This window comes from Aspergillus aculeatinus, assembly GCF_003184765.1.
Source record: "Aspergillus aculeatinus CBS 121060 unplaced genomic scaffold BO66scaffold_3, whole genome shotgun sequence".
NCBI lineage: Eukaryota > Fungi > Ascomycota > Eurotiomycetes > Eurotiales > Aspergillaceae > Aspergillus > Aspergillus aculeatinus.
The window spans coordinates 55436-81569 of NW_020291472.1; the positions used below are offsets into that span (position 1 = coordinate 55436).

The following is a 26134-nucleotide window of genomic DNA, read 5'->3' on the forward strand; positions in this document are numbered from 1 at the left end:
TTCGGTCCCTGACGGTCAGTGAATGGCCAAGTCTGCAATCGCTATCTATGACGGACGAGACAATTGTATGCCAATCGACGCGGTGAGTCAAAAGGAATGCCCGAACCAGATCATCGGAGGAGTGATTTGCAGAACCACATCGAGTGATCACATCATCCGAGCCAGAAAAGTCAATCAGGTGGGCCGGAATACAAGAACAAATTCAACTTGGCGGCCCACTTGCGATTTGTGGCTTCGGGATGTTGCAAACCACAAATCATGATCACTGAAAAATCCTCCCGAAGGTGAACTTTTAAGATCTTGTTCTCGCCTTGCACTCTTCCGCAACCTGATACGAAATCATCATGATTCCCCGTTCGCTGCGATGAACTCTGTAGAGGTAGACTACACAGTTTACACAGTTCTCATGGCTCTTGGCGTTTACAGCCGTAAGGCTTGGTTTTCAAGGGGCATTTCGTCTTGCACCCACACAATCCCAGCACGTGCTCGACACAGGCACGTAAGCTCCGCGCCTGGATTGGGTAAGAATCATTCGAAGATGAAGCGTCGTCCATGCCAGTTTATCGCCACAGCCGGGCGACCAAAAAGTTCTAATCGTGCAGTTACCAATTCAGTCTAGACGAAGCACGGGCCCAAAGACCCAGGACTCAGGAGCGAAGAGTCAGACAAGGCACGGAATGCCGTGCTCCGTTAAGATCCAGGGGCCCATAGGCCTTTTTCGGCTTGCCGAGTCCTCTGGCCTGCGGCCCAGCCCTGTCCTGTCCGGTGTCCCCTTTCGGCATAGATAGACCTGCCATCATATCACTGTCAAGGATAGGAAGATCCGAATGGACCAATCGACTTATCATGAAGATCCAGACGATGAGATCAGAAGTACTCCTGTACCAGAAATTGGCTTCCGTAGCGGATCGACGCGACCAAGTATGCTGGCTCGGGAAGCACTCTAGAGTCTAGATAAAAGTCAGGAAAGTTGGACGGTCAGCCAGCCCGCTCGCCCCCCCTGCAGCAGTAGTGACCAGTTAGTGTGCTTCGGATTTCAGACAGTTTTGTCTAGCGGTTGTAGTGTGATGAACTGATGATAATGGCCGGAACTATTAGCAGCCTAGCCAGGTACCGAGCACGGACGCTTTAAGAACCCACCAGAGAAAATTGTTGTTGCTGTTGCTGTTGTCGCTGCGTACGGAGTAACTTACATGTCGGGCAGCAGTCCTCCACCGCGGCGCCAGCCTTTCTTTCTCGAATGAGGCCTGTTGGTGCCTAAGGACCAACAAGCGGCAGCGGCGGACAGCACGTGGCCGGCCCTCAACCTCAAGTCCGGTTTCTTTTCCCGACCGTCCTTTTCATTCACTCCTTATCAGGAACCACCCCTTCTCTCCCTCTCCTTATCAATTGTCCGATTGTCGCAATAGAATCTCTATCTCGTCATCAATTTACCCGAGTTACGCGACCTTCCAGCCGAGGTTCGCTGCAATCCTTGCCGCCACCATCTAACTACTCATATATCACGATCGACCCATTCTCACAGGATGAGCTCACGTGTGAGAGAAATGGCGCCATGCCCCTTTCTGATGGTCTTTCAGAAGGCAAGCTTGCCGTGATGCTTTTCCGTACTGCTGAAGCGCATAAAGACAAATTGGGCCCGGAAAATACCTTTGCAGCTGGGGGGGGCATCGTCACATGCCACATGCAGATCAGGGTGATATCTACCCTTCCCATCCACTTTCATCCACTCTTTCTTATCATGTAATATCGCCGGGGTCGAGACTGCGATTAGATAATCGTGCAATTGCATTTACACTGCAGTCACCCGCTGGTCACATCCAGCACTGGAACGACCAGAAGACTTCCTGACTTTACAGCGATAGGCCCCCTTCACCGGTAAGAATCCGGTCTGAAAGGAATGCCCCAAGACGGACGATTGGATTCGGGCAGAGGAGGTACCCTTCGCTCGTGAATCGACTTCATCATCTCCAAACCCTCTGTGGCGGACAGACGGCCATGACGTACTGTTATCAACATGATCGGCCACCCAACTCTCTGGCTCTTTTCAACACCCCGGGTGTCTTTCTTCGTTTAAGCCACTTTCCTGGATAGAACAGCCTGGATTCGACCGCGGATTTGTCCTTAGCGATGTTTTTAGCCAATGCCCCTGGTCCCCCCATGTAATACTCATCATCAATGGATCTGCACCGCGGGAACGCAACAGCTCTGAAGCAAAGCATGCTGCATCGAGAACCACCAGCCCGCCCCAGCACGATCACCAGGACCAGCCGGTATGCGTCATATTGAGCTTGGACCGGAGGGATATCGAAGCAGAGGTTTCCACTGAACCCCCACGATCCGTTATGGGGAAGTGCTAAAGAGGGTATTTCCGGCGAGGGCCCGCGAAACCTCTCAGGCCACCTGCGCATTGTGGCGTTTGTTGCGTATACATGCACCCAATCAAGGGCCTGGTTCTGTCTGCTGACCGGCATGCTGATACTGTACAGAAGTTCCAGAATGCCTCCCTCACAAGATACACATGCACAACCACCGCTGCCGGTTCCCATTCGCTTTCATCCCGGCTCTTCTTAATGAACAATTTTGCCGGAGCCAAGCCTTGCAACCATTTAATTTAGCCAGTCAATCCAACACAGCCTCCTCTCACAATGGTGGTGCTCATGTTGTGCTAGTGTGGTGGATTTCAGGGCCACAGCATTGGCTTGCAGCGGACAAGCGTGTGCCATCGCCTGAGCTCCTACACCAAAGACAGACAACAATACTCTGAACCAATGATCGAACCGGAGGCACAGAGCCGCTTCCATTGGTGAAGACAATTGCAATCTGATATTGTATGCCCGGCTTTACGGCGTCCGTTCATATCCTGCTCCTGTGAGTTTCTACTTGAGTCGAGCCTAGTTTGGGGATGGTTGCATTGTTCGCCGGCCCAAATTCCACTGATTGTACAATCCTCATTATCGACAAGCTTGCTGTTAAATTCACTGTTGCTCGACTCGATACTGATCGAGCTTGCTGCTTTCTTGTCCGTCTGATTTGCTCTCGAGGCCTTGCCACGAATGCTGACAACTAAACGCTTTGTCTGGATCTGATTTTGTCGCCGCCGTGGCTGTGCCAGGTCTAGGAGCACCTCTTTCTGCCCTGTTGAATCATATCTCCGCACGCACTGATACCTCTTCCTTTAGCAGTGCCACAAGGAGAATAGATACATGTTCGACATGGCCTGCCATAGCCACAGTGCTGTCACTAATGCTCGAAGAGACACCAGCATTTTCTGGCCGTCTCCAGCATCAATCTACCACTCTTCTCTCTGATGTCGATGAGAATCAGATGGGAGAATAGACCAGGAGTTGGGTGTAAAGGCAGCGGGGGATGGTCAAATAGTTTGTAAACGAGTTTCATACATCCACAGCAGCCATGCACGAGCCTTCCGACAACCACAAATAGTGACCTATCTAGCTCGACCGTACTGCACCCGCCAAGAAGAGAGCAGACAACCGACGCTGTGATCTTCCCAACTAACCTCACAGCAGTAGCAGCAGCAGCAGCACATCCAGCAAACCAATATAGGCTCGACCAAGCTAGCAGCTAATGTCTAGACCAACCGGCCGAAGGCATGGCTATCACGAAACGACAAGACCTACCAGAGGATCGCAACGATCCAACCCAGCCCACTACGCTGGCCAGTAACTGAACATAATGAACAGACAATATACACCCACTACACCCTTGTAACTCCCCCCCACCAAAAGCGAAAGAGAACCCACAATAATGCATCGGTCTAAATAACCCTAAAATCGAAGCTATAAGTACAGTCCAAGTGAAAACAAGCTATGAACACCACCAAGAAGTAAAGCCAGGGGGATCAACAACCCCCCTATCATCGCTATACATAAAACCCAGTCTAACCCCAACCCCAACCCATCATCACCATAAGAATTAAAACGAACAGAAACGAAAGCAAAAGTCCCTTGTAACCCGCAAGTCGACCTGTCCAGAACATTACCCCGTCCTCCTCCCACATAAAAAGATAGAGAAGACACAACACAGCCAGCCAGCCAGCCATGACGACCCTGGATACCCTAGTCCTCAGTGTCCCATCCCGCCTCAAGACCACCACACCACAGACAGCAAGCAGCAAAGCTCTCCGCTGGCACCACCGCTCCGCGCCGCAATACAGCCGCATCAGCGAGCGACCCAACCCCTCAACCCCCAACCTCCAGCTGAGTTACTACCATCCCATCCCATCCCCCAACCCAACCCAACCCAACCAGCAAACCAGATGGGAGGCGGACCCTTCTAAAAAACCCACCCCAAAACAATCCACACCAGCAAGCCCGCCACGACCACAATGCCCGCGACCTTCAGCACGGCCACCGTATCGCCCTGCCGCGCCATGCGGGTCAACCGACTGGCGCTGCCCTTGAGATTCGTGGACAGAGAGGAGAAGACTTGATTCTGTGCAGCAGCGAAGCAAAAAAAAACGTCAGTTGGGAAAAACACCTCCCGAAAAAAAAAGGGAACGAACCGAATGGTCCAACGTCTCCTGATCCCTCGCATTGTCGTAGATATCAATCGTCACGGACTTGAGCGCCGAGACCTTCGAGGAGAGGGAGTTGAGGAGGGCGTTGTTTTGTCTACCCGAGTGCCAGTCGGAGTTAGTTGTTGGATCTTGCGAACGTCACGTCACGTCACTTCTTCTTGGACTTCGATTACAAAAGTCCAGGATACCCAGGGGTTCGATTTGGTTGTCAAAGCTGAAGAGGGGCGGCCGGGGGATAATCAAGGTAAGAACATCACATACTGTTCGCGCTCGTAGGCTTCGGCCATTTTCGCGGTTGTTTCGGTTCGTTGCGGGGCCGGGGCGAGGGTAAAGGTGCAAGGTTGTCCTAGGAGTTGTAGAGGGATCCGGTTCGTGAGATATATTGGGTGAGGTAAGTAAAGCGGAGTGCGGAGTGCGATGTCTATTAGGATAAGGAAGATGAAGAAAAGGACCGGGGTGTGAGGCAGTACGGAGAAGGAAGTCAAGAGTCCATGGCCGGCCGGGAGTGGATTGGATGACGCTGCGGAGGCTTGTGGGGGAGACGGCTATCACGTGCCAGACTCATCGCCAGGTCGCGGCCCCTCCTCGGTGGATATTTACTTGAGAAGGACTGCATTGGAATCTACATAATCTGAATGTTACAGGGCATCCTGAACATCACCAGCCAATATCAAGTAACCCCGCCAATGGCTACTAGCCTCCAGTCGGTGGTCAGGTTCTATGATAAAATATAGCGTTAATACAGACAGTAAAGAATAGAAAATCAAGCAAACCCCTCTCGCTATGCGATCAAATCAAGCCAAGGCAACAACAACAACAACAACAACAACAACAACAGGTCATATCAGGCACTACCCCACCATCGTCATGGAATATGCAAAGGTGCACTATATAGAGTTGGTTCACAGCAGCTTTCCCTGTGAGTATAGTGGAATATGAAACAGAAACCCTCATATCCTTTTCTTTCGCTGTGCTATTTGCCACATATCGCGGTTCCAAAGATAGGAGCTAACACCAGTGTACAAAGCTGCAAAAAGGCGCCCGATACGACAGAAGCAGGGGTATAGAAATGCTCGTCAACTATTCGACCGTAGCAAGGGAAGAAGAGCCTGTTCATTCACAATCACCACATATCGTCTTCGTCATCATCCAATTGCATATCATCTCCAAAGGTTGAATGACCATATTGACTATGGCCAGGGCCGTATGCATTCCCATTGTCGTAGCCATCTTTGCTCCCACGCGACTGGGATCGGTACTGGTCTTGATGCTCGTCACTATATTCATACATCTGAGGATCATCGTAGGAATTGTCGGTGTACTGTTGCTCCTGGGCCTGCAGGTAGAAGGAAACGTCAGCAGATGTTTGTCAAGGCCTTGGTAGCAAGAACTTACCTCTTGATACCGCTGGTACTGTTGGTACTCTTCCTGTTGTCGCTGCTGCTGTCTCTGAGCCGCTGACGTTGCGAGCATCATGTGCGGGTGCATCTGTTGCACCTTGGCCAAGTACGAGTACATGAAGTTACTCAACAAGACCTGCGAGTACAGCGCGCGTCGAGGATTCGCAAGCTTGATATGCGCCATCCGGTAGATTGCTCGTTCTTCCAGGATAGAGAACCGAGTCCAAGCGTAATCAATATCTGGCCGCAACTCTCGAACTGGCGGCTCAGGGGACAAGTTACGAGAGGAGCTCTTCTTGTGATGATGCCCGCTATCGCCATTGCTCTTCTTCCTACTACCACCAAAGATGGATGAGAATAGCCCCGATTCCTTCTCTTTCTTCGATTCGCCGGAAGCTCTCCGTGTGTTATCTTTGCGCCTTTCATCCTCTAATTTGGGGTCCAGCCGGTCCATAACAAGGCTTTCGCGTCCCCGCTGGATAGTCTCGCTCGACAAGGGTGGGGTGTGAGATGCATCGTGTGCTTTGTCCGCAGACTTCGATTTGTGCTTCTTCGAATCGCTGTCCTTGTCCTTCTTCTTATCCTTGTCCTTGTCCTTCTCCTCGTTACCCAAAAGCCAGTGCCAGCTCGATTTACGTCCTCCTTCAGACTCCTTTTTGTCCTTTGATTTCTTCGATTCGGATTTTCTTTCTTCGGGCTTGCGTTCCTCTGACTTGCGATCTTCCGACACGGTGGGAATAAATGACAGACTGTCGGTTCGCATAGTATTACCGGGCAAGGGCTGCGGGTTATTGGCGAACTCGTTAAGAGTGGGGGCGGCATCCGTTGCATGTGTGCGACTGAGTCCGGAACGTTTGTTAGGGGGACGCTCGTGCGATCGATCTGCTGCCGAAGGGCTCTTTGAGGGCGGGGTTTGCTGCTGAGAACTTGGGCTCGGGGGTGTGGCATTGCTTTCGGGCGGCGGGGTCTCAACTATTTCGGGAATTCTCTGTTCGGAGGATGGAATGTTCAATGTCGAGCGTCCATTCGAGCTGATCCGCGAATGCCATTGTTGACGTTCAGGTGGAGGGGCGCTTGCCCGATCTGATGGATCGGGAAGAACGGAGTCACTTACTGAAGGTGTTGGTTCGGAAGCCGAATCCGACGTGAAACTGGATGTTGTGTCAGGGGTATGCGGGGTTGCTTGAGTAGACTTGGCCAAGGCTTGCGACCGTGTCACACTCGGCGTGGGATCAGTAGATACCCGTGTCAGACCTATAGCTGCTTGTCCGCCTGTAGGGTCGTTCCCGTCCGCCGATTTCCCTGCCCGTTTGGAGTATGGGGCTTTCTCTCCCTTTCGTAGGCTTCCAGCCTTGCGATATTGGGTTCTTGTTGAGCGTCGAAGACTGTGACCTGGAGGGGCTGGAGGAAGTATCGGTCTATCTTCGTCGGCTGATAACCCAAGCTTTTGGATATCGCTGAGGATTGACGAAGCGCTCGGCGTGCGCGACTTCGAGTCATCTACCAAGCTTTCCAGTTCATGCAGGTTGGGACCCAACGAGTCCTTTTGTGTCTGTGAGCGTTTTCGCTCGAGCCGCTCCGCACCATCCGTATAGCCATGAGAGCTGTCGATCTGCCTTGAGAGCATGGACCGCTTCCGTCTCAGTCCTCCTCGCATGCCTTCGCCATCCGAGCCTAGAGTCGAGAAATCCCCGGACTTCCGTTTGATCATATCTGCCTTGCTCTCGAGGAATGATTTGAACTCCTTGGGTGCCAACTCCGGGTGTAACCGGGCGGGGACCCAGAAAAGGCGGGCAGCATCGTTCTCATCGTCGGAGGGAGAGGGCGCGATCGACGGCACTGAAAAACTCGGCAGGTCGGGATCCCCGGTGGCTGCCACGTCCATTGACATCCGCCGGATTGCAGCCAAGTTGCTCAGCTCTTGTGCCACGGCGGCTGGATTGGACTCGTAATCGATATCGTTGAGAGGAAACGAGGTAGTAGCGGTGTCGGTGGAGCCGGGAGAGGCGGTCGAGGCGGGAGACGTCGGGCTGCTCTCCACAGACTTGGAACCTTGCGCCCATGTTTGCCCATTCACTTGCCGTTGGTTTACTTCACTCGGATGGTTTTTCACTTGTAGATTTTGGGGCGAGGTAGGAGATTCGCAGCCGGCCAGATTTGGAGGGATGATTGTGATCGCTTCACTTAAGGGGGAGGAGATATAGCTGAGGCGCCGAGAATCGCGTTTGTCGTAATCATCTTCGTACATGTGCCCGATGGCTTCCGTTACATGGTGACTTGGGTCGCTAATTGACAGTTGGGGAACATGCCCTCGCCGCGTCGCGTATCCTCCTCCAGGTTCAGAGGGGCTCGGTGAAGCCTACGCGTAAAGGGGAGGTTGTTAGACGCAATCCCGCAGTCGTAAATAGTTGAAACAGGGGGTTTATTGAGGACCCCACAACCCACGGGGCAAAGGGCATTGGTACCAGCAACGCACACGAGTGCAAAGCTGTAGAAGGACAGGGAACCGAAAGGCAGAAACAGAGAATGCTCATAGCCAGTCTTGAACGGGGCGATTTACAGGGACCAGGGACGGAGAGAAAGACAAGGAAGAGAACGTGACGCACCTGCATGGGAGCAAATAATTTGAGGGGAGGGAGGGAGCTAAAAGGCAAGCGTCCCGAGGTTGACAAAGGACCAGGAACTTCGCCTGGTGGAGAGGAGGTCAATGTACCACCAGGGTCGCAAAAGTAGACAAGTAGAGGATAGTCATGGAATCATCAGAGCGGGGGAACGTATTGTCGACGAAGAGGAGCAACCACCAGGGTGACCAGGAGTGAGAAATGACGATGGCGGCTAGGCATCCGGCGGCCAACGGCGGCCAACGGCGGGAGAGAGAGGGAGAGGAGAGGATGGTAACGAGCAGTCGGTTTTGAAGGTGGAGAGAGAGGAGGGAGGGGGAGGGGTGAAGAGAAAAAGAGGGATTGAAGAGGAGAAAGAGGAGGAGGAGGAGGAGGAGGGCCAGCGAACGAGGCTGAGGAGGGAGAGAGTGGCCGTGGTTGCTGTTTGGTTGGTGGTGAGGAAAAAGGATAATAGGGAAAGGATGAGAGAAAAGATGGGGAAATTCACAACCTTGTAGTTTAGTTGCTCGTAGTTAGGTAGGTAGTAAGTAGGTAGTAAGTAAAAAGGCTGGAGAGTCCCAAGGTAGGTAGGTACTAGGTAAGTATTGTACCCACCACTGCTTGCCTGTCTGCCTGCACAGCACCACTTGTACTGAGTATTAATATTGTACTGGCAGTACTACCGGTAGGAACAGTACTAAGAAAGAGCCTGTACCAGTAATCATGCCCAGTGAGTGGTGGTCCCTGCGAGAAGTGGTTGGTTTGATCTGGTTGGTTGCTGGTTCGGTGGTCGGTCTGGCCGCGATGATCGGAGTCGACAGAACAAAAATAGATGAAGATTCCAGCAACTAATATTGTTTCGCGACACAGGTGAGGGTGTCCTTGGCTCTTCTAAGATAGAGCAGTAATTTAAATGTATAAAAGAAGGAAGAAAGGTGGGAAAATCAGGGGAGAACACACTCCTGAGTGGGGTGGACGGACTGTATCAGAGAAAGACCCATATGCTGTCTGTCCATTTACAACCGCAGTCGAATCTGGAAGATTCGTCCTGTCTGGTTCCCGTTTGGATGGGCGGATTTGTTTGGTCGAGGTAGGTAGGTACGGAGTAGTACCTAATATCTCAGGCACACCGTTGAGTTCTGTCAGGTACAGTCCCCACGAGGAATGGGGAAACAAAAAAAAAAGACAGAGTTTCCCACAGTACCCCGCTGATGCGTAGTAGAAGTAGTCTAGCTTGGAAGTATATGGATGTTAGGATGATGGGATAAATAGGTACTAACTACCTCCTAATCAACTAACTGATTGGATTCCGCGCAGGCCGAACTACCGGCTGACTCAGCCCGCCCGCCCTCTCCACAGCTGATCCATGATCGATCCATCCATCCACTGCAGTATGGAGTAACTTATCAACTGGCAGGTCACCTCCCCTCCGTTCGTTCGTTCGTTCGCGCGCTTGCTTGCAGTAGGCGATCAATGATCAACATCACCCCCGTGCTGCTGGTGGGTTTGGATTGACAAGTGGCACGGTCTTTCCCCATGGTCAAAAATGCTTCCCCTCACTTACTTCACTTGGTGTTTGTACAGTACAATTACCTTCGCATTAGACAAAGAACCTGTGGCTTAAGATATAGATTGAATACATTATAACCTACCTAAAAACATGGGATTTCCCTGCTTGACCCGTTCCCATCCTTCTGGAATCTGTTCGTTGAAGCCCTGCGGCCCATGATGCAGCAGCAGCATGAGGGCTTCAAGGGATGTCTTTTGCTTTATTCCCTCCTTTCTATATTCACTTACGCTAACTAGGGATTTCCTCCCCTGCCTTGCCTACAGTATGAGGTACCCACGCAACCCTCAGCTGTCAGCGTTTCGCTCGAGCTCTATGTGTATCATTTGATTCACAATGGGACTGTCATCGGAGCATGCAAAAAGTCACTGTAAGGCCTTCCCTGGCCTCGTGAATCAGGCTTTGACACCAGCTCGAGCTGTCCTGTGGATGAGTCACGCTGCTAGTGTTCAGCTCAAAGGTTCTGTACAGGACGTTCTTACTACAGGATGTCTCGTATCGTTGAGCCTCGCCAGGGAGGAGAAAAGGAAACGACCCACACCCACTTCCGCTAGTAATCCGTAGGTGGTAGCCAAGAAAAGGATGGAGAGAAGAATGAAAGCTAATGAGATTGAAGTGGCAGCACGAGAAGGATTAAGGACCTGACAGGAATGTTTATCGACTTTCCATCCCACTGTTATGCCTGACATGTGAGGATTGTGGTCGATCCGGTGCGCTCAGCCCATGATTGTAAGTGCTCAGGCGGAGGGCCCCAGATGACCTCGCTTACTCAAGGATGCAATACCACAGGGAGGATATTTGGTCTCAAACTCTTCGAAGAATGTACATTCATTATTACCTCCAAACATACGGGGTATGGACGGACAGACAGAGAGGGACATGCCTATGAAACTTACACCTGAGAAACGACTGGTGACGACAGCAAGCCAGCCACTTTCTGGCGACATCCAGCCATCACGCCAGAGTCTTTGTGTTCAATGCCAGGCGCCCTTGCAAGGGGGGTTGATTTGTGTCAGTTGAGCGGCAGCTAACCCCAATACAATGGGGGACTGAGACCTCTCCAATCATTCCATCTCAACTCGGTGAACGATAATTGAAGTCATTCAGTCATTCTAACACTGCCAAGTCTGCCGGCTAATACCATACTGAAAGAGAACATCTTATGTATAAATTGGAAGCAGTACCTAAGCACAATCACGAACACACGCACCCGAAGGACAGCCCAGTCGGAACCACAACCCACAAATGTGAATACCTGGCTCATCCCCTATTCGTGCAAGCAAAACCTGCGCTCACTGGTCAACTCAATTTGAACTCCGGTGCTGATACGAAATGCCAAAAGCGGACCCTTGGAATTGCAGAGCTGACATATTTGCAAGAGAGAAAAATCGCCAATGCGAAACTGAAAGGTCAAAGAGGACGAGTATTCTGGAAGGCATTGAGGGAAAGACAGAAACAGGGATGTCATAAAAATGTCATTTCGCATAAACTAAAACAGGGGAATCAAGGTTTTAAGCAGGGTCAACATAATTACTACGCATGGCAGGTTAGTATCCGGCGCAGGATTTCAAGTCTGACGGACGGTGATGCTTACCTGGGAAAGATTCCAACTCGGTCTCCAATTCGCCCCGTCCACCAGTCCTCTGCCTTGTCAGTCCGCTTGAGGATGGTGATGATATCGCCTTTCTTGAAACCCAGGTCGCCTTCTTGATCAGCATCGAATGTGTACAGCGCAACTGCCTGGTCCTGACGGAGTGTAGGGGCAGCCCCTGTCCTCTGCCCAAAAATCGGCTTCGGGGCTGTTGGACGGCTGGGTTTGCGGTCGGAATACACATAGTCTTCATCAATAGGGGCGGTGTTGCTACGGCTGCGGTTGAAAGACTCGTAGGTATCCGGGCGGCTGCTGTTGCGAGTCGTTGATGACCGATTCAGACCTCCCGCGGGTCGGTCATAGATATCATCGGCCCACGTGTTCGCACGACGAGGACGATCTCGGTACTCATAGTCGTCGTTGCCGTTCACTCCAGTCCGGTCACGCCGAAGACCTTCTCCATAGGCATCGCCTCGTCGACCCTCCCATACCACATCATCATGGCTATCATCATAGACAGGAATATCGTTATACATAGTATCTCCTTGTCTCGAGTTGCCATAGAAAGCGCGCGAGTTCAAGATACGTAGAAGAGGATCAGCGGCAGGAGGAGGCCGAATGGTTCCGCTCAGTAGCTGGCGGGCCGACACTCGACTGTTGTACATCTTCTCGTTCGCATCCTTGCGCTCCACCAACATACTTCCCTCCAGACTCACGCCGGCAAAGAGACCCTTGGTCTTGGAGTATGAGAACACCGCCGCGACACCCTTCGTACTTGCAGCGCCTGCGGCCTCGGCGTTGCGTCCGATCGGTCCAGCGGCAATCGAAACGTTACCACCCAGTGTCAAGGTTCCCGCTTGAGAAAACGTGCGCACAGCAGCCGCATCATTCAAGATAAAAACGAAGTCGGTCAACTCAAACCCTATCTGGCCCCCGAATCCGGCACCTGCTGTCGCAATGGCCGACGGAGCCGACCAAGAGCCATCTGCGAGGCGGGCTACAACAACCCCCGAACCGAAGCGAGCGGAGCCCAGGAAGCCGGCTTTCAGGACAGTAAGAATGGCGAGACCCTGGCGACAGAGCGGTCAGCCTAAGACGAAAACGCCACGGAATGGGCATGACAAAGAAAGGCTCCTTTGCCCACTTACTTTAGCGCCTGCTAGAATTTCGGGAGGAATGACCTTATCAGGTCCAAATGCTTGTCGGGGATCCACGAAGGACGTAAGAATTTTCCCAACCTTTTTGCATTCGCCTGTTGTCCGCGGGTTAGTTCACGCTCAATAGCCTCGCAAGTGATTGCGGGGAAGTTGGAAAGCGGGCGGAGTAATGCATACTTGACAGAGATGAAGGGAGCGGATTGTGAATTCCGAGAGGCATCTTGAAAACCACTCCGGACCTGAGAAACCCGTAAAGAAGGGGAGGAGAGAGTGAGAAGAGGAAGTAAGGAAGGAGGGGGTGGGATGAAAGAGAGAGAGAGTTAAGAGTCAGGGAGCAGTTAAGAAGAGAAAGGTGTTGATAACCGTAGGTTGCTTTGGTCTTGAGGGAGCGACCGGAAGTGGAACCCAAATGACGGGCTGACATCCACTCGCTTTCGCAAACGATCTATGCTTCTCCTGCCAACTCAAGCTGACCAAAAGCAACCGCGGCACCATGCACTTAGTGCAGCACGCTGGAATGTTGATATCGCTGGCCGTGTACTCTGTGAAAAAGTCGCTGAGTGAGCATTGACCTGTCTGGCTCAAAGACAAACCCCGGAGGGTGTGCTCAGGCCCGCGATATCGAGCCCAAAGAGTATGCGCTTTTCGTTTTTGTCTCCATTACGTCCTGTGGCTGCGGTTGCTGCGGTCGGCTTCCTTCACATCCGGCTGCCGTAACTCATGCAATTGATTCTTTCAGACAAATGGAAGTCGCTAGGGAGACCTCGACCTTATAGCCCAGTAGGCCGATATGATGCGATCATCTTTTCGCTTCCACATTGTGTGCGCATTAGGTGTTGCACCGATTTGTACGGCACAGTAATATTGCACAGCCATGCAATCCCTCCGATCGAGACCTGAGGCTGCGAGAACGGCACAGCCACCGCCGAGGTTCCGCTGATCATCTCCGTCACCGATCGGAACCTGAAAGCACCCTTCTTCAAGCAAGACAAACTCTTGGTTTTCATGTCGGCAACATCAGGAAGGCATGACTCAATGATCAGAGGAGGGTGATAGCAGCTGCATTCCTAACCCATTTCACGATGGCTACAGGTTCGACAAGCCAACCGCAATTGACCCTGATCTACGGTTGCTGACAGCACTCCAGTGCGAATCTGCGTCTGTGGAGACGAAGGCACTGGCAAGTCCAGCTTGATCACTTCTCTTGTCAAAGGTGTCTTTGTTACAAACAAGATTCAGCCCGTCCTACCCCAGATTACAATACCTCCGACCATCGGTACCCCCGAAAATGTCACAACGACAACAGTAGTGGACACCTCCGCGCTTCCGCAAGAGCGGAACAACTTGGCAAGGGAAATCAGAAAATCCAATGTGATCCTACTTGTGTACTCGGATCATTACAGTTACGAAAGAGTCGCTCTGTTCTGGCTGCCGTATTTCCGCTCCTTGGGGGTCAATGTACCGGTAGTTCTTTGCGCGAACAAGTCCGACCTGGCTGCGGACCACGCGGAGACACAAGTCATTGAGGAGGAGATGCTCCCGCTAATGGCAGAGTTCAAGGAGATCGATTCATGTATACGCACCAGTGCCCGCGAGCATCGAAATGTCAACGAGGCTTTCTTTCTCTGTCAAAAAGCCGTCACGCATCCCATCGCACCGCTCTTCGATTCGAAGGAGTCTGCTCTGAAGCCCGCTGCTGTCGCCGCGCTACAACGCATATTCTATCTGAGTGATAAAGATCGGGATGGATATCTTAGTGACAAGGAAATGGAGGACTTTCAGATGCGCTGTTTCGAGAAGCCTCTGAGCGAAGAAGATCTTGTTCACATCAAGGAAACCATCCAAAGGGCACATCCTCACTCGGTCACTCCCTCAGGCATTGACTGCCGCGGGTTCCTTCATCTCAACAAGATGTATGCTGAGAAAGGTCGTCACGAAACAGTCTGGATCATTCTACGGGCTTTTCAGTACACGGATAACTTGTCCCTTCAAGAAAACTTCCTCCATCCGAGATTTGAAGTTCCCCCTTACGCATCAGCCGAGCTGTCGCCAGAGGGCTATCGTTTCTTTGTTAATCTTTTTCTTCTCTCCGACAAGGATAATGATGGTGGATTGAATGACGCCGAGTTGGCGTCGCTATTTGCGCCGACACCAGGGTTGCCTGTCTCTTGGGCGGATGGCTCATTCCCATCTTCCACCGTTCGGAACGAGGCCGGTCACGTCACCCTTCAGGGCTGGCTGGCACAATGGAGTATGACAACTTTCACATCGCCCAAGACCACGCTCGAGTACTTGGCCTACTTGGGATTCGAGTCATCCGACCGCAGCAACCCTTCGACAACGGCGGCGCTTAAAGTCACGCGGCCACGAAAGCGAAGGAGACGGCCCGGACGCGTGGGGCGCAACGTCGTTCTTGGCCACGTGCTTGGAGCTCCGGGATCCGGCAAATCGGCTCTGTTGGATGCGTTCCTCTCGAGAGGATTTAGCGCCACATATCACCCCACCATTCAGCCACGAACTGCTGTGAATACAGTCGAGCTCCCTGGAGGGAAGCAATGTTATTTGATCCTGGACGAACTTGGAGAGCTCGAGCCTGCAATCCTGGAGAATCAGGTCAAGCTCCTCGACCAGTGCGATGTCATTGTTTACACGTACGACTCTTCTGACCCCGATTCGTTTGCGTATATTCCAGCTCTGCGGGCCAAGTATCCGCACTTGGAAGAGCTTGCGGGTGTGTTTGTTGCGCTTAAAGCGGACCTGGACCGAACCACCCAACGGGCGGAGCATCAACCTCATGAATACACGGCCATGCTGAACATGCCCAGTCCACCACTTCATGTCAGTGCTACGTGGAGTTCAATCCAAGAAGTGTTTGTTCACATTGCCGAGGCGGCTATGGAGCCTAGCACGGCCTTCCCACGGAGTGAGGAAGATGTCGAGGGCAAGTGGATGTCGTGGGGAATCGCACTGGGGGCGGTTGTCTGCGCGGGGGCAGCAGCGGTGATGATCTGGCGGAGAGTCAGTGGTAGTGGGGTCTGAGCCCTCAGGGCGCTTCTGGTTCCTCAACACTATGTAGTTACCGATTGTTGTAAACCTAGAAACTAGATACCTTTGACAATTTTGCCTACCTGCATTGCCAGAAAGCATCCATAGAAAGTAAGGTAGGCAGGTACAGTAAGTACAATGGGCCCAAGAGCACCATTGATGGTGAACCCCGCCGTGAGTACCTGTTACGTAGTCCAGTATGCTACTAGGTAAAGTTGCCGGCCGGCCCCACGCGTGAACTTGCCTCTAACCGTCTACACAGTACGAGTAATTGGTCTAATACTGTTAGTTCAACTAACGTAAACTAACCCCGGAATAACCATGACCACCGGTTGGCTGCCCGTCAGCTCCAGCCTCCCACTCAGGTCCCGGCCATCCGTCTGTCGTCTGTCGTCTGCCCACAGGCTTCCTTCCAAGTGACTTCCAAAGTGACTCTGGCTTCATTCCGACCTCTCCTTTCCCAAGACACAAACTCTGCCGATTCGTGCCCGGAAACCCCCCCCCCCCCCCCTGTCTCCTCTTGATCTCCGCCTACGTACTTAAATTACCCAAGGACGGCCGCGGATTGTCCCAGTGTTTCGACCAACTTTCCTCCTCGGCCCAGCTACCTCTCTCTGCCACCGATTGTCGCTTCTCTCCCCCACCAGGACCTGCAATACTGGCTAAGCGCAAAACTTGCCCTGGCAATATCCTCTTTATATAAACAATATCAGTATAAAGAGCCGCCCTGAGTGGCACCCGTTGCTGGTGCTGCTCTTGGGGAACTTATATTCAGCGTTGCCTGGCTAGCCCGCCTATTGCTAGATTCACTAAATTCGTGATATCACGCCCTCATCATATCATACCAACCCCGGAGGATCCTTGTATTCACCATCGATTGGTTCCCGTGGAGGCCCTGTCGCAACCGCAGCCATGTTGTAAGACACACCACCCCGACCGCACCCTGGTTATCCGTTTGGTTTCCCTTATCTCCGCGCTCTGTGCCGCAGCATCATAGGCCCGGCGCCAGAGTCCCTGGAGAATTTCCAAAGACAGACCCGTTTCCCTCAGCCTTTGACGAAATGTGACGGCTTTTTTATGTGGCTTCCCTTCTGACTGATATCACTCAATTCAGCGTCCTTCCCCCTCCCCCACCTCGCTACACCGTCCCTGTCGCCTATGCAGCTGGTGCATCAAACGGCATGGCGGTGCCTGTGGTAGAAACAAACAACATCATCAGCCATCCCGAAGGCGGTTGTTCTTTGCAGGTTGGAGAAGGTGTGTTTGCTCTATCGCACCCACAAAAGACATGTGATCGAGAGTCCACTGACACAAATTCCTGCGATAGGCACCTATCACCTCAAAGATAACCTCCACCTCGCAACGCCGCCGCCCCATCCCTCGGAAGCGCCTGTTGTGAACCCGAACCCGCTCGCGACTGGCGTGACCCCGCCAACCTCGGGCGTGAAACTCTCTTTAGTCCAAGTCAGCAACCAAAGCAAGGCCCCTACATACTCTTTGAACGGAAATGCCACAGCACCAATGTTCGGCGATGGAAACCCCGCGCTGGCCGCGCCGGTGGTCAAAGAAGGCCTCAAGAGGAGGAAACCGAAGAACAACATTGTGAAGAGCAGCTCGTCGTTCGTATCACGGGTAATTACCCATGAAGCGCTGACGAAACGCCTGAACGATCGCAACCCAGACGGCTTTTTCGCATTCGCCAACATCAACCGCGCATTCCAGTGGTTGGATCTCAGTTCGAAGCAGAAAGAAGAGCCGCTGGCGAAAATTCTCTTCACAAAAGCGCACATTCTGAGCCACGATATCAACGAATTGACGAAGAGCTCATCGCACATCGATATCCTCATGGGTTCATCGGCCGGGGACATAATATGGTACGAGCCGATCTCACAGAAATACGCGCGCATCAACAAGAACGGGGTTGTAGCCAATTCTGCCGTAACTCATATCAAGTGGATTCCAGGATCGGAGAATCTCTTCATGGCCGCCCACGCCAACGGCCAGTTGGTAGTTTATGATAAGGAGAAGGAGGATGCACTTTTCACACCCGAACTCAGCAGCCCTTCGGCTGAGATGCTGAAATCTTCGGGCCGGCAGCCATTGCAGGTCCTCAAGTCGGTCAACTCCAGGAATCAGAAGACGAATCCGGTCTCCTTGTGGAAAGTCGCCAATCAGAAGATCTCCCAGTTTGCGTTCTCTCCGGACCGCAGACACCTGGCCATTGTTCTGGAGGACGGGTCTTTGCGGGTGATGGACTACTTGAGAGAAGAGTATGCAGGCTATCCTTGGTGCTGCCACTGTTGATATACAGACCGCTGACCGCTGCTAGGGTTCTTGACATTTTTCGCAGTTATTATGGCGGTCTAATATGTGTTTGCTGGTCGCCGGACGGCAAATACATCGTGACCGGCGGCCAAGATGATCTGGTTACGATCTGGTCCCTACCAGAACGAAAGATCGTAGCTCGATGCCAAGGCCACAGCTCCTGGGTTTCTGCGGTAGCATTCGATCCCTGGCGCTGCGATGAGAGAAACTATCGGTTCGGCAGTGTTGGTGATGATTGCCGGTTGTTACTATGGGACTTCAGCGTGGGCATGCTCCACCGTCCCCGAGTGGTAGGTTTTCATTCCGCACCGCCAGATGAACACCATCAATCAAGCTTGCTCCATAAACTTACACTCCTCCAGCACCAAGCGAACGCGCGCCAGCGGACAAGCATGGTCGTGACCAACACGCAACTTAACAACCGTCATCGCGCCGATAGTGCCGGCAACCGAGTCCGGTCCGACTCGCAACAGACCGCCGATACCTACAGCAGCTATGATCCCACCGTTCGCCATCCCGTCGAGCCCAGGGCGCGGACGGCTCTGTTGCCACCGATCATGGTGAGCTTTCTTTCCCCCTCCCCCAACTTCCCAGACTGGCAGCTAAGAATGAACGTTGCAGTCCAAGATCGTCGGAGAAGACCCGATCTGCTGGCTTGGGTTCCAAGAAAACTCCATCATGACCTCCTCTCTTGAAGGTAATCCCCCACTTTTCCCCAACCCTCTCCGCAAACAGGATATACCCCTCATCAAGATCGCGCATTAACCCCCAACCCGCCGCAGGTCACATTCGCACCTGGGACCGTCCCCGCGAAGGCATCAACGATAACTATTACGACCACACCTCATCCCCAGCTTTCAGCGCCAGTGCAGCGGCGTCGGGATCCGGTTCCGCACTAGGAGACTCCGTGATGGGGTCTCTTTGAGCGGAGCAGCGTGAGAAAGAGAAACCAAAAGCAGATGGAGGCCATGCTCGCTCCCAATCCTCTCCTTGATCCTTGTAAATATCTGTATGATTTGCTTTCTTTCTTCATGAGATCTATACCCAAATGAAACCGCTAATTTCCAGTCATGTTGGATATCTGTAATCCTTGTTCTTTCCTAATTGAAGGGGTGTGCTATTGGATTGGTTGCACTTAGCTGAAGAAGCAGAAAGCGGCAGTTCAGGTCAAGTCTGTTGAAGCTCATTTCCCCCCTTTGCTTTAGGCCATTATCCATGTCGCGGAAAACGCATCTCTGGCCTGGTCGAGATACCCTATATCCTAGAGATAACTTGCAGCAAAAGATTGGTTAAGTGTGGTAGGGAGAAAAGCACACTGATTCCGAACGGAGAGAGGAGCTTGGAACTATACTACGGTGGTGACCTATCACTGTATCGGCAGGGGGTGTAGGCTGATGATTAGATAAAGTATCGACTATCAACCTCACCAAAAAGACCCATCAACGGTAAGATTGTAGGCAGAGAGTCACAAACATCTTCATACATTGAAATGAAAGGCGGAAAAAGGATGACAGGGGGTTGTGCTTTCGTCAGTCAATTAACAGGTGGGATGAATGGATGGGATAAATGGATAATGTATCGTGTTGCGTCACTCGTGTAGGTAGGAGGGGGAAGGGGGAGGGAAGGGGTGATGGCAAAGGATCAAAGGGCATGAAATCAGAGAGGGGAATTCTGGAGGAAAAAAATTCGGAATGGGTAGTATGATGAGAGTATGCAGTTGCAGGTGAAGGAAGAGTAAAGCAAAGTGCTGGTATGTTTTGAGGGAAAGGGGATGTGATGTAACTAATTCGAAGGCAAAAGCTGGCAAGGTAAGCAAAGCAAAGCAAAGCAATTTGTGTGTACCACTCATAGTGTGATTGGCGATGATATGAGTGCGTATATACAACCCTTACCCTGGATTAGAATCTAAATATAGAGTGGGAGAGGACTGGGTAGGTAGGTAGGTGGGACAGACGCCCGGGCTGAGCGGTGGGAGGTCGTTGCTCGGAGGCGAAACGGTTCGGTGCAGTGACAGCGGGATTGCATGACGAAAGTCGCGACGTCAATTGTGGATCGTGTCACTGTACCTTGGTTGGACTGGGGTCGTTTACAACGCTCCGGCGAAGATGCTCATCACGAGGGCGCTGAGCACGGCGAGGGGACCGCTCAGGGTCATTGCGCTTGCGGCAGCTCCGGCGGAGGCAGTGGCGGAGGCAGCGGTCTTGGTGGCAGTAGTGGCAGATGCTGTGGCTGTTGTGGAGGTAACAAACAGATTGAACCCAGGTTAGATAACTTCATTCATCTCATATCCTGTCTGTACTCACCCGGTCTCACGGAGGCGGAGGGAATGGTGCTAGATGATGGTGAAGATGGTGAAGATGGTGAAGAGGTCTTGTGATAGATGCAGGGGCGTGACTTGTATCTAGTGCTGGTGTAGGTGCTGGATGATAGTGGTGCATGTGCATGTGCTGATGATGATAGTGGTGATGATGGTGTAGGTGTAGGTGTAGGTGTAGGTGATGTAGGTGCAGATTGTGATGTGTGTGATGATGATGATGATAGTGTTGAATTAGAAGTATCCTTACCCGTCTCAACTTTGCCAACCTTGGTCACGTTGAATTGATTCGACTGGCTCAGGATGCCAGTGTTCTGGGTGGTGTTGGCAATAGCATTCAGTTGGTAGCCATTACTATCATCGACCTGATCAGTCTTGCTGCAGTTCCACCTCGAGTCAAGGATACAACATACGCAACAGGAATCCCGGTGATCATGTCCACAGTATAGGAGCCATCCGAGACCTTGGCATTCTGGGTGATGACCTTGTTGACTGTAGGCTGGGAGGCCATGTTGACCAGGACCAAAGTGACCTCGTCCGGATCAGAACTGCGCAGCCTGTCAGGTTTATGCATGACGGGTCAATCTGGGGAAGGAAAACGCACGAAACCGTTGTCCATTGGAACTTGTACGACTTGCTGAAGTCAACCTGGTCCCCAGCCTTGGGCGCGGTGATCGTGAGAGCTGGATGAGTCCGGTCAGTTTAGGGCCAGTAGAGATCGAAAATCGGGAACCCTACCCAGAGCCGAAGCAGCAAAGGCGACGATGGCAAGAAGGAGGCTCAAGGAACGCATGGTGAAGGTGGTCAGGAGATATTAGAGCTAGAGATGAAGAGGGGAAACTGCACAGCAGACAATAAAAGAATTGAAATTGGGGGGAAGCTATACACTGGCTTGGAAAGATGGATGGCAGTGTTCTGGTCTGGGACACGACAGCTTTATAACTTCTTCTACACCACCCACACCACACCGCAACATCTAACGGTACAATTACCTTTCTATCCTCTCCACCCCTCCCACTATCCTGTCATCGTCCTTGTTTCTCCGTTCCCCTACCGGATTGACCGATCGGAAAGAAAAGATCAAGAAAACAGCACGAAGGAAAGAAGGAAGGACGCGGAAGGGTAGAGGGAAAAGTCAACGCCCTGTCTATTTTGGGGGGATGTGGTTGTTGTTCACTTCCCGTTGTGCGCCCATGCGAGGGGGGGCTTCCTGCAGGTGACTGGTCCGATTCCCTTCATCAAACCTATTTTCCCATGGAGACGCGTTCAATTGCTGATTCTCGTGACCGTGGGCAGTGCCTACACAAGGGTTTCGAGAGGAGGTTGACAGGAGGTTGATAGGAGATTTCCGACCTGCTTGCTATCAGTCGAGCCAGGGAGTATCCCCTCCCTCTCCCTCTCTCTCCCCTCTCCTCGTGTGCACAGGGCACGCCTCTCCTCCCTTCGAGGGGAATGACGTTTCATCGCTCGCCAGTGTGATGGTCTCAGAAGCTCTTTCTTTCTTCCAGAGACAGCCGCCGTACGTGTCGCGTTCCAATGATGAAATCCGGATCTGGACTAAGGTTTCCCTCTTCCACTAGCCTCCTCAACCTACAGCAGCTGATGCATACATAGCGGCAACAGATGCATAATCTTAAAAGAACAACACTTTGAGTGCTTCCGATCGGTGCGATACCTCTTTCATTCAAGGCTCTTGTGATAGTGCACCCATTTCCTGCCAAGCCACTACTCGACCTAGAGAACCCTGTTGAACAATAATTGATTTATCTGAAGGAGGAAGACCTTCATGTCACAAGGACCTTTTGGGCCCCCTCAATTGAATTCAGGACAATTGAGTTACGCAGCACCATAATGTTTCGTGAGCGTCAGACACTCTAGGCAGTGACTTTGCACTCCTAAGTGCCCAGTGGACAGTCACCAAGCATTACGCATCAGATCATGCACTGCTGACCTGACAAGTCATATTGGATCCGAGTTTTAAGCATTGATGCGAGTACGCGAAAAAAAAAATCTTCCAATTAGTCTTCACCTGGGCGGATCATTGATCCCCAATTGCACGGAGCTTGACTTTGGGAACTAGCAGCAGACTCTGACCATCGACAAATTTATTGAACAGATTGTTCCCTAGAGTAACGCGGAACTTTAGTGCCGACTGATCCAGAGTACATCCTCCGTCGCAAGCACACGGGAAACCGTTCCGGAGTAAATAGTCCTGAAGGTTGCCAATGCTTGGATCCTGGGACGGTGCCTGGAAGTCAATTCGAGTCAGTGATGCCAGGACGGTACCAGGCAGAGCACATAATTGCTCCCAGTTTTTAAGATCATGACAAATGTGTCGCACATCGTCATCAGACATTGTTCTCACTCTTGATATGCAATCACAAGAAGCACACCTGATTGGCGGTATAGTGGATGCCCGCATCAACGGTTCCGTCACCGAACGGCATCGGAGCCAACGTATCTTTCAAACATGACCGATGACTCCCTGTGACACGGAATTTCTAGCCAGCTACCGACGTCTCAGCGACAGGGAACGAGGTCAGCCTAGCGATCGTCATCTAGTGCGATCTCTGACCCAATGCTTCATCCGCATGTGCTTATCGGATATGCATGTAGAATAAGAACAGAGGGTCTTTATCCCCGAGTCACCTCCTTAGACCCGCTCAAACATCCAGTTGTCCCGATAATAACCTGTATTGGTCAGGTATACTTGCTTTGAACGAAGGCTTACGCAAGCTGAAGGACGTAAGTCAATCATTGCAACTCGTGGAGCTGATTTTCCAACGTGTGCCGAAGAGAACTCGCAGCCAGATCTTACCTAAACTCCGGCAACATATTCATCTGCATTACTATTTTTGTACTCGGGGTCTATGTTCATGTTCCAGTGTCATTGTACAGTTTATGTATGTCTTGCTTGCTTCTATATACAGCAACTCGGAAACACATAACTGGACTTCTCATCAAGTCCTAACTAGGTGGTCGCCAGCGCATATAGACAACCACTGTGATCAAATGCCCCACACGCCCAGCGGATCTGGGCCACCCGAGTTGATCCGCTGTTGCTGCAGGGTCTTTATCCTTCGGACAAGCGTACCTACACAAATGGGACCAAGAAGGGTGCAGATCGAGATCGCCCAAACGACGACCAGATAAGTGTCTGAAGAGCCGCCAGTTGGGCCTTGACCAAAGATCCCCTTCGATTCTGCGAGAGACGCAATGAGATAGCCTATCTCCCCTCGCGCTACCATTGCCAGACCCAATATTGACGATGGATACAGAGATCTGGGTTTGGGGGGAAGAGAGCTAGACGAGCTAGCACGTTCAGGCCATGGATGATCTCTCGCAGTTGAGCTGGCGGAAGCTCGCTGGGAAGAGTTGTTGCCGTTCGACGCCGATGTACCGCTACCAGCGACCTTATCTGTGGATTGATCTGCGGCTACAGTGTTCGAGTCCCTCGAGCGTGCTTTCTCTTTCTTTGTCGTCTTGTTCTTCACCTTTGCTGATGTAGCCTGCGGTGAACGGGCACAGGCCAGTCTGACGTAGGAGAAGAATGCTGTCAATGTCCGAACCAAGCTCGACACCGGCCCGAAGGTAAATCTGACCAGCCAGGTACCTGTCACGACTTTCCCGAAGAACATGAGAATGGCGTAGATGACCCCTCTCCAGAAAATATCACCCCTGAACATTTCCGTGATTGGGACAGCAAATCCGATCGAGGCCTGGCCTACATCAGTCGAGTCATCGTGAGATAGGGAGTGAACATGACTTACAAAGAAGAGCGGAATTAAGATTCTCTTGGCTGGTTCCGCATAGTACCTCTCGTAAACCAGCGAGCCAGTGGGATATTCTGCACAAGACGAGCTCATGCCACCGGATTGTGAGGGGTTTCCTTGCCCATCCCGCTCGGAAGTCACACTTCCCTGGCTGGACGCACGCTCCTGGGAGGCATTCTGGGTCCTCAATTCGTATCCAGTAGTAGATCCAAAACGACTGTGATGTTCGGCTGCTGAGCTTTGCTCGAAGAAGTCACTGATCCACGTCGCTGAGACACCCGCAAGATATGCAGCAAACAAGCTGGATGTCCCTGCGTAGGTAGCACCAGCGACCAGCCCCACCAAGAGACACGTATAAGCCAGGAAAGCGAACTGGACTGTCTTCGCAGCAATGGGAAATTTGTCGCGGTGCATGAAGAGGACCCGCAGGGTAGGCGTCACACCGAACCGGCAGACAAGCACGACGCCCACACCAAAGGCGAGCGACACGAAGATCGGTCGAATGACAGCCACCGCACTGAATGAATGGCCGCCACCGCCACCAAGGTTCGTGATGATCTGGACCATCACCAGCCCTACAACGTCGTCGAGCATCGCCGCACTCGTAGTTACAACACCCAGCCGTGTCTTGACAAGGTCCGTGGTGGAAAGAATGGTAAACGTGGTCCCCAGACTGGTCGCACTGAGGGCCGCTCCAGCGGCAAAGGCTTGCAAGGGAGTCGCTGAGACCAGTTCCATGAGGATGAAGGAGAGAGCCATGGGGGTAGCGATCCCGGTCAATGCCACGGCGACCGAAAGGAAGAGGTTCGCTCGCAGCGAAGAGAGTGAAGTCGAGAGACCTCCTTCATAGACCAACAGAATTAAGCCCAGGTACCCGAGCTGCTGAATCACGGTCTCCGCGTCGTCGCTGAGCCATTTCGCCCCGGGAGTACCCCAGAGAATGCCGATGAAGAGCTGGCCGATAAGCCCGCAGTAGAGCAGTTTGTCCAGGCAGACGTTGACCAGATTGAGGACTAGCAGGAAGCCGGATTGATTGAGAATGGTGTGGATGGAGGGCTCCTCGTAGGCAAATGCGGTTTCAGGGGAGCTCATGGTGATAATGGCACGATACTGGATGGTCGGATCTTTATAATAAGAAAGATGGCTGGGAGGCCTATATGTCAGGCAAATGATTGTTTGCGGTGATTGAGAGTTGAGCTTTTGCGGTTAGAGGACTCCATCGATGAGCTTTTACTGTCCTTTGGTACGAGTTTGAGTAGCTTAAGAGCTCTTGTTCTGAGGTATTTGCACGAGTGGTGATAATTATGATGGCAGTTGATCGACGAAACTTGGAAGGTGGTGGGTGATTTCTGCCAAGATCCCGGGGCTTGGCCACCCCACCCCACACTTCAAGGTTCCGATTTCCGCCTTCCGCCTTGAATCCACCTTCCGCTTACCGCTTTCTCTAATTTATAGCAAGTGCAGTTCAATACTCCTACCCCCAGATGGCTTAGTACCTAGTACTCTCACTGTGTCGTGGTCCATGTTTATTATGATTGGGAGAGAACACCGCGCGGTCACTTCAAGTGACTAACTCCTCGACTCAGCAGGTCGCTGATGCTCATCTTCAACACCGAGACAATTACCCTTGAATCCCGCCAGCCCAACACATCTTGAGCGGCACTGGGCGCCGTCCAACTGCTGCACATCGCTGGCTTGACCCAACAAAGACAAAGCAATACTCCAAGTGTCAGGGCTTGCGTTTAGCCTCTTTCATTCGTCGCTCTTGTCGTGCCTGTCAATGGCAGCGGTTAGGTGTTCTGTACCACATGAGCCTGATCCG

At 52.2% G+C, this 26134-nt stretch overlaps 9 protein-coding genes across 9 annotated transcripts; 2 read left to right on the top strand and 7 right to left on the bottom strand.

Moving 5' to 3' along the window:
• Positions 1–1864: 1864 nt before the first annotated feature.
• BO66DRAFT_106163 (uncharacterized protein) lies at positions 1865–2727 on the bottom strand. Its single transcript, XM_025641795.1, has one exon. It carries the CDS (start codon positions 2547–2549, stop codon positions 2013–2015), a length of 537 nt encoding a protein of 178 aa, XP_025508254.1. The 5' UTR covers positions 2550–2727; the 3' UTR covers positions 1865–2012.
• A 1033-nt stretch (positions 2728–3760) lies between these two features.
• Positions 3761–4159, bottom strand: BO66DRAFT_387886 (uncharacterized protein). The gene has a single exon (XM_025646418.1). It carries the CDS (start codon positions 4061–4063, stop codon positions 3902–3904), a length of 162 nt encoding a protein of 53 aa, XP_025508255.1. The 5' UTR covers positions 4064–4159; the 3' UTR covers positions 3761–3901.
• Positions 4160–4260: 101 nt separating this feature from the next.
• BO66DRAFT_387887 (SNARE domain- containing protein) lies at positions 4261–5031 on the bottom strand. The gene is made up of 3 exons (XM_025646419.1): positions 4802–5031; positions 4526–4634; positions 4261–4455 (listed from the first exon to the last, which is right to left on the bottom strand). The coding sequence occupies exons 1-3, from the start codon at positions 4825–4827 to the stop codon at positions 4297–4299; spliced, it is 294 nt and encodes a 97-aa protein (XP_025508256.1). The 5' UTR covers positions 4828–5031; the 3' UTR covers positions 4261–4296.
• Positions 5032–5203: 172 nt separating this feature from the next.
• On the bottom strand, positions 5204–8914 carry BO66DRAFT_387888 (putative telomere silencing protein Zds1). Its single transcript, XM_025646420.1, has 3 exons — positions 8547–8914; positions 5936–8299; positions 5204–5876 (listed from the first exon to the last, which is right to left on the bottom strand). Exons 1-3 carry the CDS (start codon positions 8550–8552, stop codon positions 5664–5666), a joined length of 2583 nt encoding a protein of 860 aa, XP_025508257.1. The 5' UTR covers positions 8553–8914; the 3' UTR covers positions 5204–5663.
• Positions 8915–11229: 2315 nt separating this feature from the next.
• On the bottom strand, positions 11230–13543 carry BO66DRAFT_387890 (DUF500-domain-containing protein). Its single transcript, XM_025646421.1, has 4 exons — positions 13033–13543; positions 12847–12950; positions 11711–12768; positions 11230–11653 (listed from the first exon to the last, which is right to left on the bottom strand). The coding sequence occupies exons 1-4, from the start codon at positions 13073–13075 to the stop codon at positions 11641–11643; spliced, it is 1218 nt and encodes a 405-aa protein (XP_025508258.1). The 5' UTR covers positions 13076–13543; the 3' UTR covers positions 11230–11640.
• Positions 13544–13731: 188 nt separating this feature from the next.
• Positions 13732–15971, top strand: gem1 (ERMES complex Ca(2+)-binding regulatory GTPase GEM1). Its single transcript, XM_025649657.1, has 2 exons — positions 13732–13947; positions 14003–15971. The coding sequence occupies exons 1-2, from the start codon at positions 13938–13940 to the stop codon at positions 15892–15894; spliced, it is 1902 nt and encodes a 633-aa protein (XP_025508259.1). The 5' UTR covers positions 13732–13937; the 3' UTR covers positions 15895–15971.
• Positions 15972–16417: 446 nt separating this feature from the next.
• BO66DRAFT_387892 (WD40 repeat domain-containing protein) lies at positions 16418–19575 on the top strand. The gene is made up of 7 exons (XM_025646422.1): positions 16418–16817; positions 17015–17157; positions 17228–18170; positions 18230–18515; positions 18588–18785; positions 18847–18922; positions 19008–19575. Exons 1-7 carry the CDS (start codon positions 16813–16815, stop codon positions 19148–19150), a joined length of 1794 nt encoding a protein of 597 aa, XP_025508260.1. The 5' UTR covers positions 16418–16812; the 3' UTR covers positions 19151–19575.
• Positions 19576–20288: 713 nt separating this feature from the next.
• Positions 20289–21443, bottom strand: BO66DRAFT_107088 (GPI anchored serine-threonine rich family protein). The gene is made up of 4 exons (XM_025641799.1): positions 21278–21443; positions 21144–21222; positions 20953–21087; positions 20289–20893 (listed from the first exon to the last, which is right to left on the bottom strand). The coding sequence occupies exons 1-4, from the start codon at positions 21330–21332 to the stop codon at positions 20503–20505; spliced, it is 660 nt and encodes a 219-aa protein (XP_025508261.1). The 5' UTR covers positions 21333–21443; the 3' UTR covers positions 20289–20502.
• A 1981-nt stretch (positions 21444–23424) lies between these two features.
• On the bottom strand, positions 23425–25618 carry BO66DRAFT_387894 (cation:proton antiporter). The gene is made up of 2 exons (XM_025646423.1): positions 24310–25618; positions 23425–24258 (listed from the first exon to the last, which is right to left on the bottom strand). Exons 1-2 carry the CDS (start codon positions 25402–25404, stop codon positions 23548–23550), a joined length of 1806 nt encoding a protein of 601 aa, XP_025508262.1. The 5' UTR covers positions 25405–25618; the 3' UTR covers positions 23425–23547.
• Between the last annotated feature and the right edge of the window lie 516 nt (positions 25619–26134).

Excerpts from the sequence above, each read along its gene's own strand:
- BO66DRAFT_106163 (XM_025641795.1), bottom strand. The coding sequence starts at position 2,549 with ATGGGAACCGGCAGCGGTGGTTGTGCATGTGTATCTTGTGAGGGAGGC.
- BO66DRAFT_387886 (XM_025646418.1), bottom strand. The coding sequence starts at position 4,063 with ATGGCTGGCTGGCTGGCTGTGTTGTGTCTTCTCTATCTTTTTATGTGG.
- BO66DRAFT_387887 (XM_025646419.1), bottom strand. The coding sequence starts at position 4,827 with ATGGCCGAAGCCTACGAGCGCGAACA. Across the intron at positions 4,635-4,801 it reads GAAGCCTACGAGCGCGAACA|ACAAAACAACGCCCTCCTCA; the intron begins GTATGTGATGTT and ends GCACTCGGGTAG. Across the intron at positions 4,456-4,525 it reads AGGAGACGTTGGACCATTCG|AATCAAGTCTTCTCCTCTCT; the intron begins GTTCGTTCCCTT and ends GCTGCTGCACAG.
- BO66DRAFT_387888 (XM_025646420.1), bottom strand. Across the intron at positions 5,877-5,935 it reads AGTACCAGCGGTATCAAGAG|GCCCAGGAGCAACAGTACAC; the intron begins GTAAGTTCTTGC and ends TTCTACCTGCAG.
- BO66DRAFT_387890 (XM_025646421.1), bottom strand. The coding sequence starts at position 13,075 with ATGCCTCTCGGAATTCACAATCCGCTCCCTTCATCTCTGTCAA. Across the intron at positions 12,951-13,032 it reads GCTCCCTTCATCTCTGTCAA|GCGAATGCAAAAAGGTTGGG; the intron begins GTATGCATTACT and ends CGCGGACAACAG. Across the intron at positions 12,769-12,846 it reads AAATTCTAGCAGGCGCTAAA|GGTCTCGCCATTCTTACTGT; the intron begins GTAAGTGGGCAA and ends CTCTGTCGCCAG.
- BO66DRAFT_387892 (XM_025646422.1), top strand. Across the intron at positions 17,158-17,227 it reads TTCTTTGCAGGTTGGAGAAG|GCACCTATCACCTCAAAGAT; the intron begins GTGTGTTTGCTC and ends TTCCTGCGATAG. Across the intron at positions 18,786-18,846 it reads CTCTGTTGCCACCGATCATG|TCCAAGATCGTCGGAGAAGA; the intron begins GTGAGCTTTCTT and ends TGAACGTTGCAG.
- BO66DRAFT_107088 (XM_025641799.1), bottom strand. The coding sequence starts at position 21,332 with ATGCGTTCCTTGAGCCTCCTTCTTGCCATCGTCGCCTTTGCTGCTTCG. Across the intron at positions 21,223-21,277 it reads CTTTGCTGCTTCGGCTCTGG|CTCTCACGATCACCGCGCCC; the intron begins GTAGGGTTCCCG and ends GGACTCATCCAG. Across the intron at positions 21,088-21,143 it reads TTCCAATGGACAACGGTTTC|TTCTGATCCGGACGAGGTCA; the intron begins GTGCGTTTTCCT and ends CAGGCTGCGCAG.
- BO66DRAFT_387894 (XM_025646423.1), bottom strand. The coding sequence starts at position 25,404 with ATGAGCTCCCCTGAAACCGCATTTGCCTACGAGGAGCCCTCCATCCAC. Across the intron at positions 24,259-24,309 it reads TCTTAATTCCGCTCTTCTTT|GCCTCGATCGGATTTGCTGT; the intron begins GTAAGTCATGTT and ends GATGTAGGCCAG.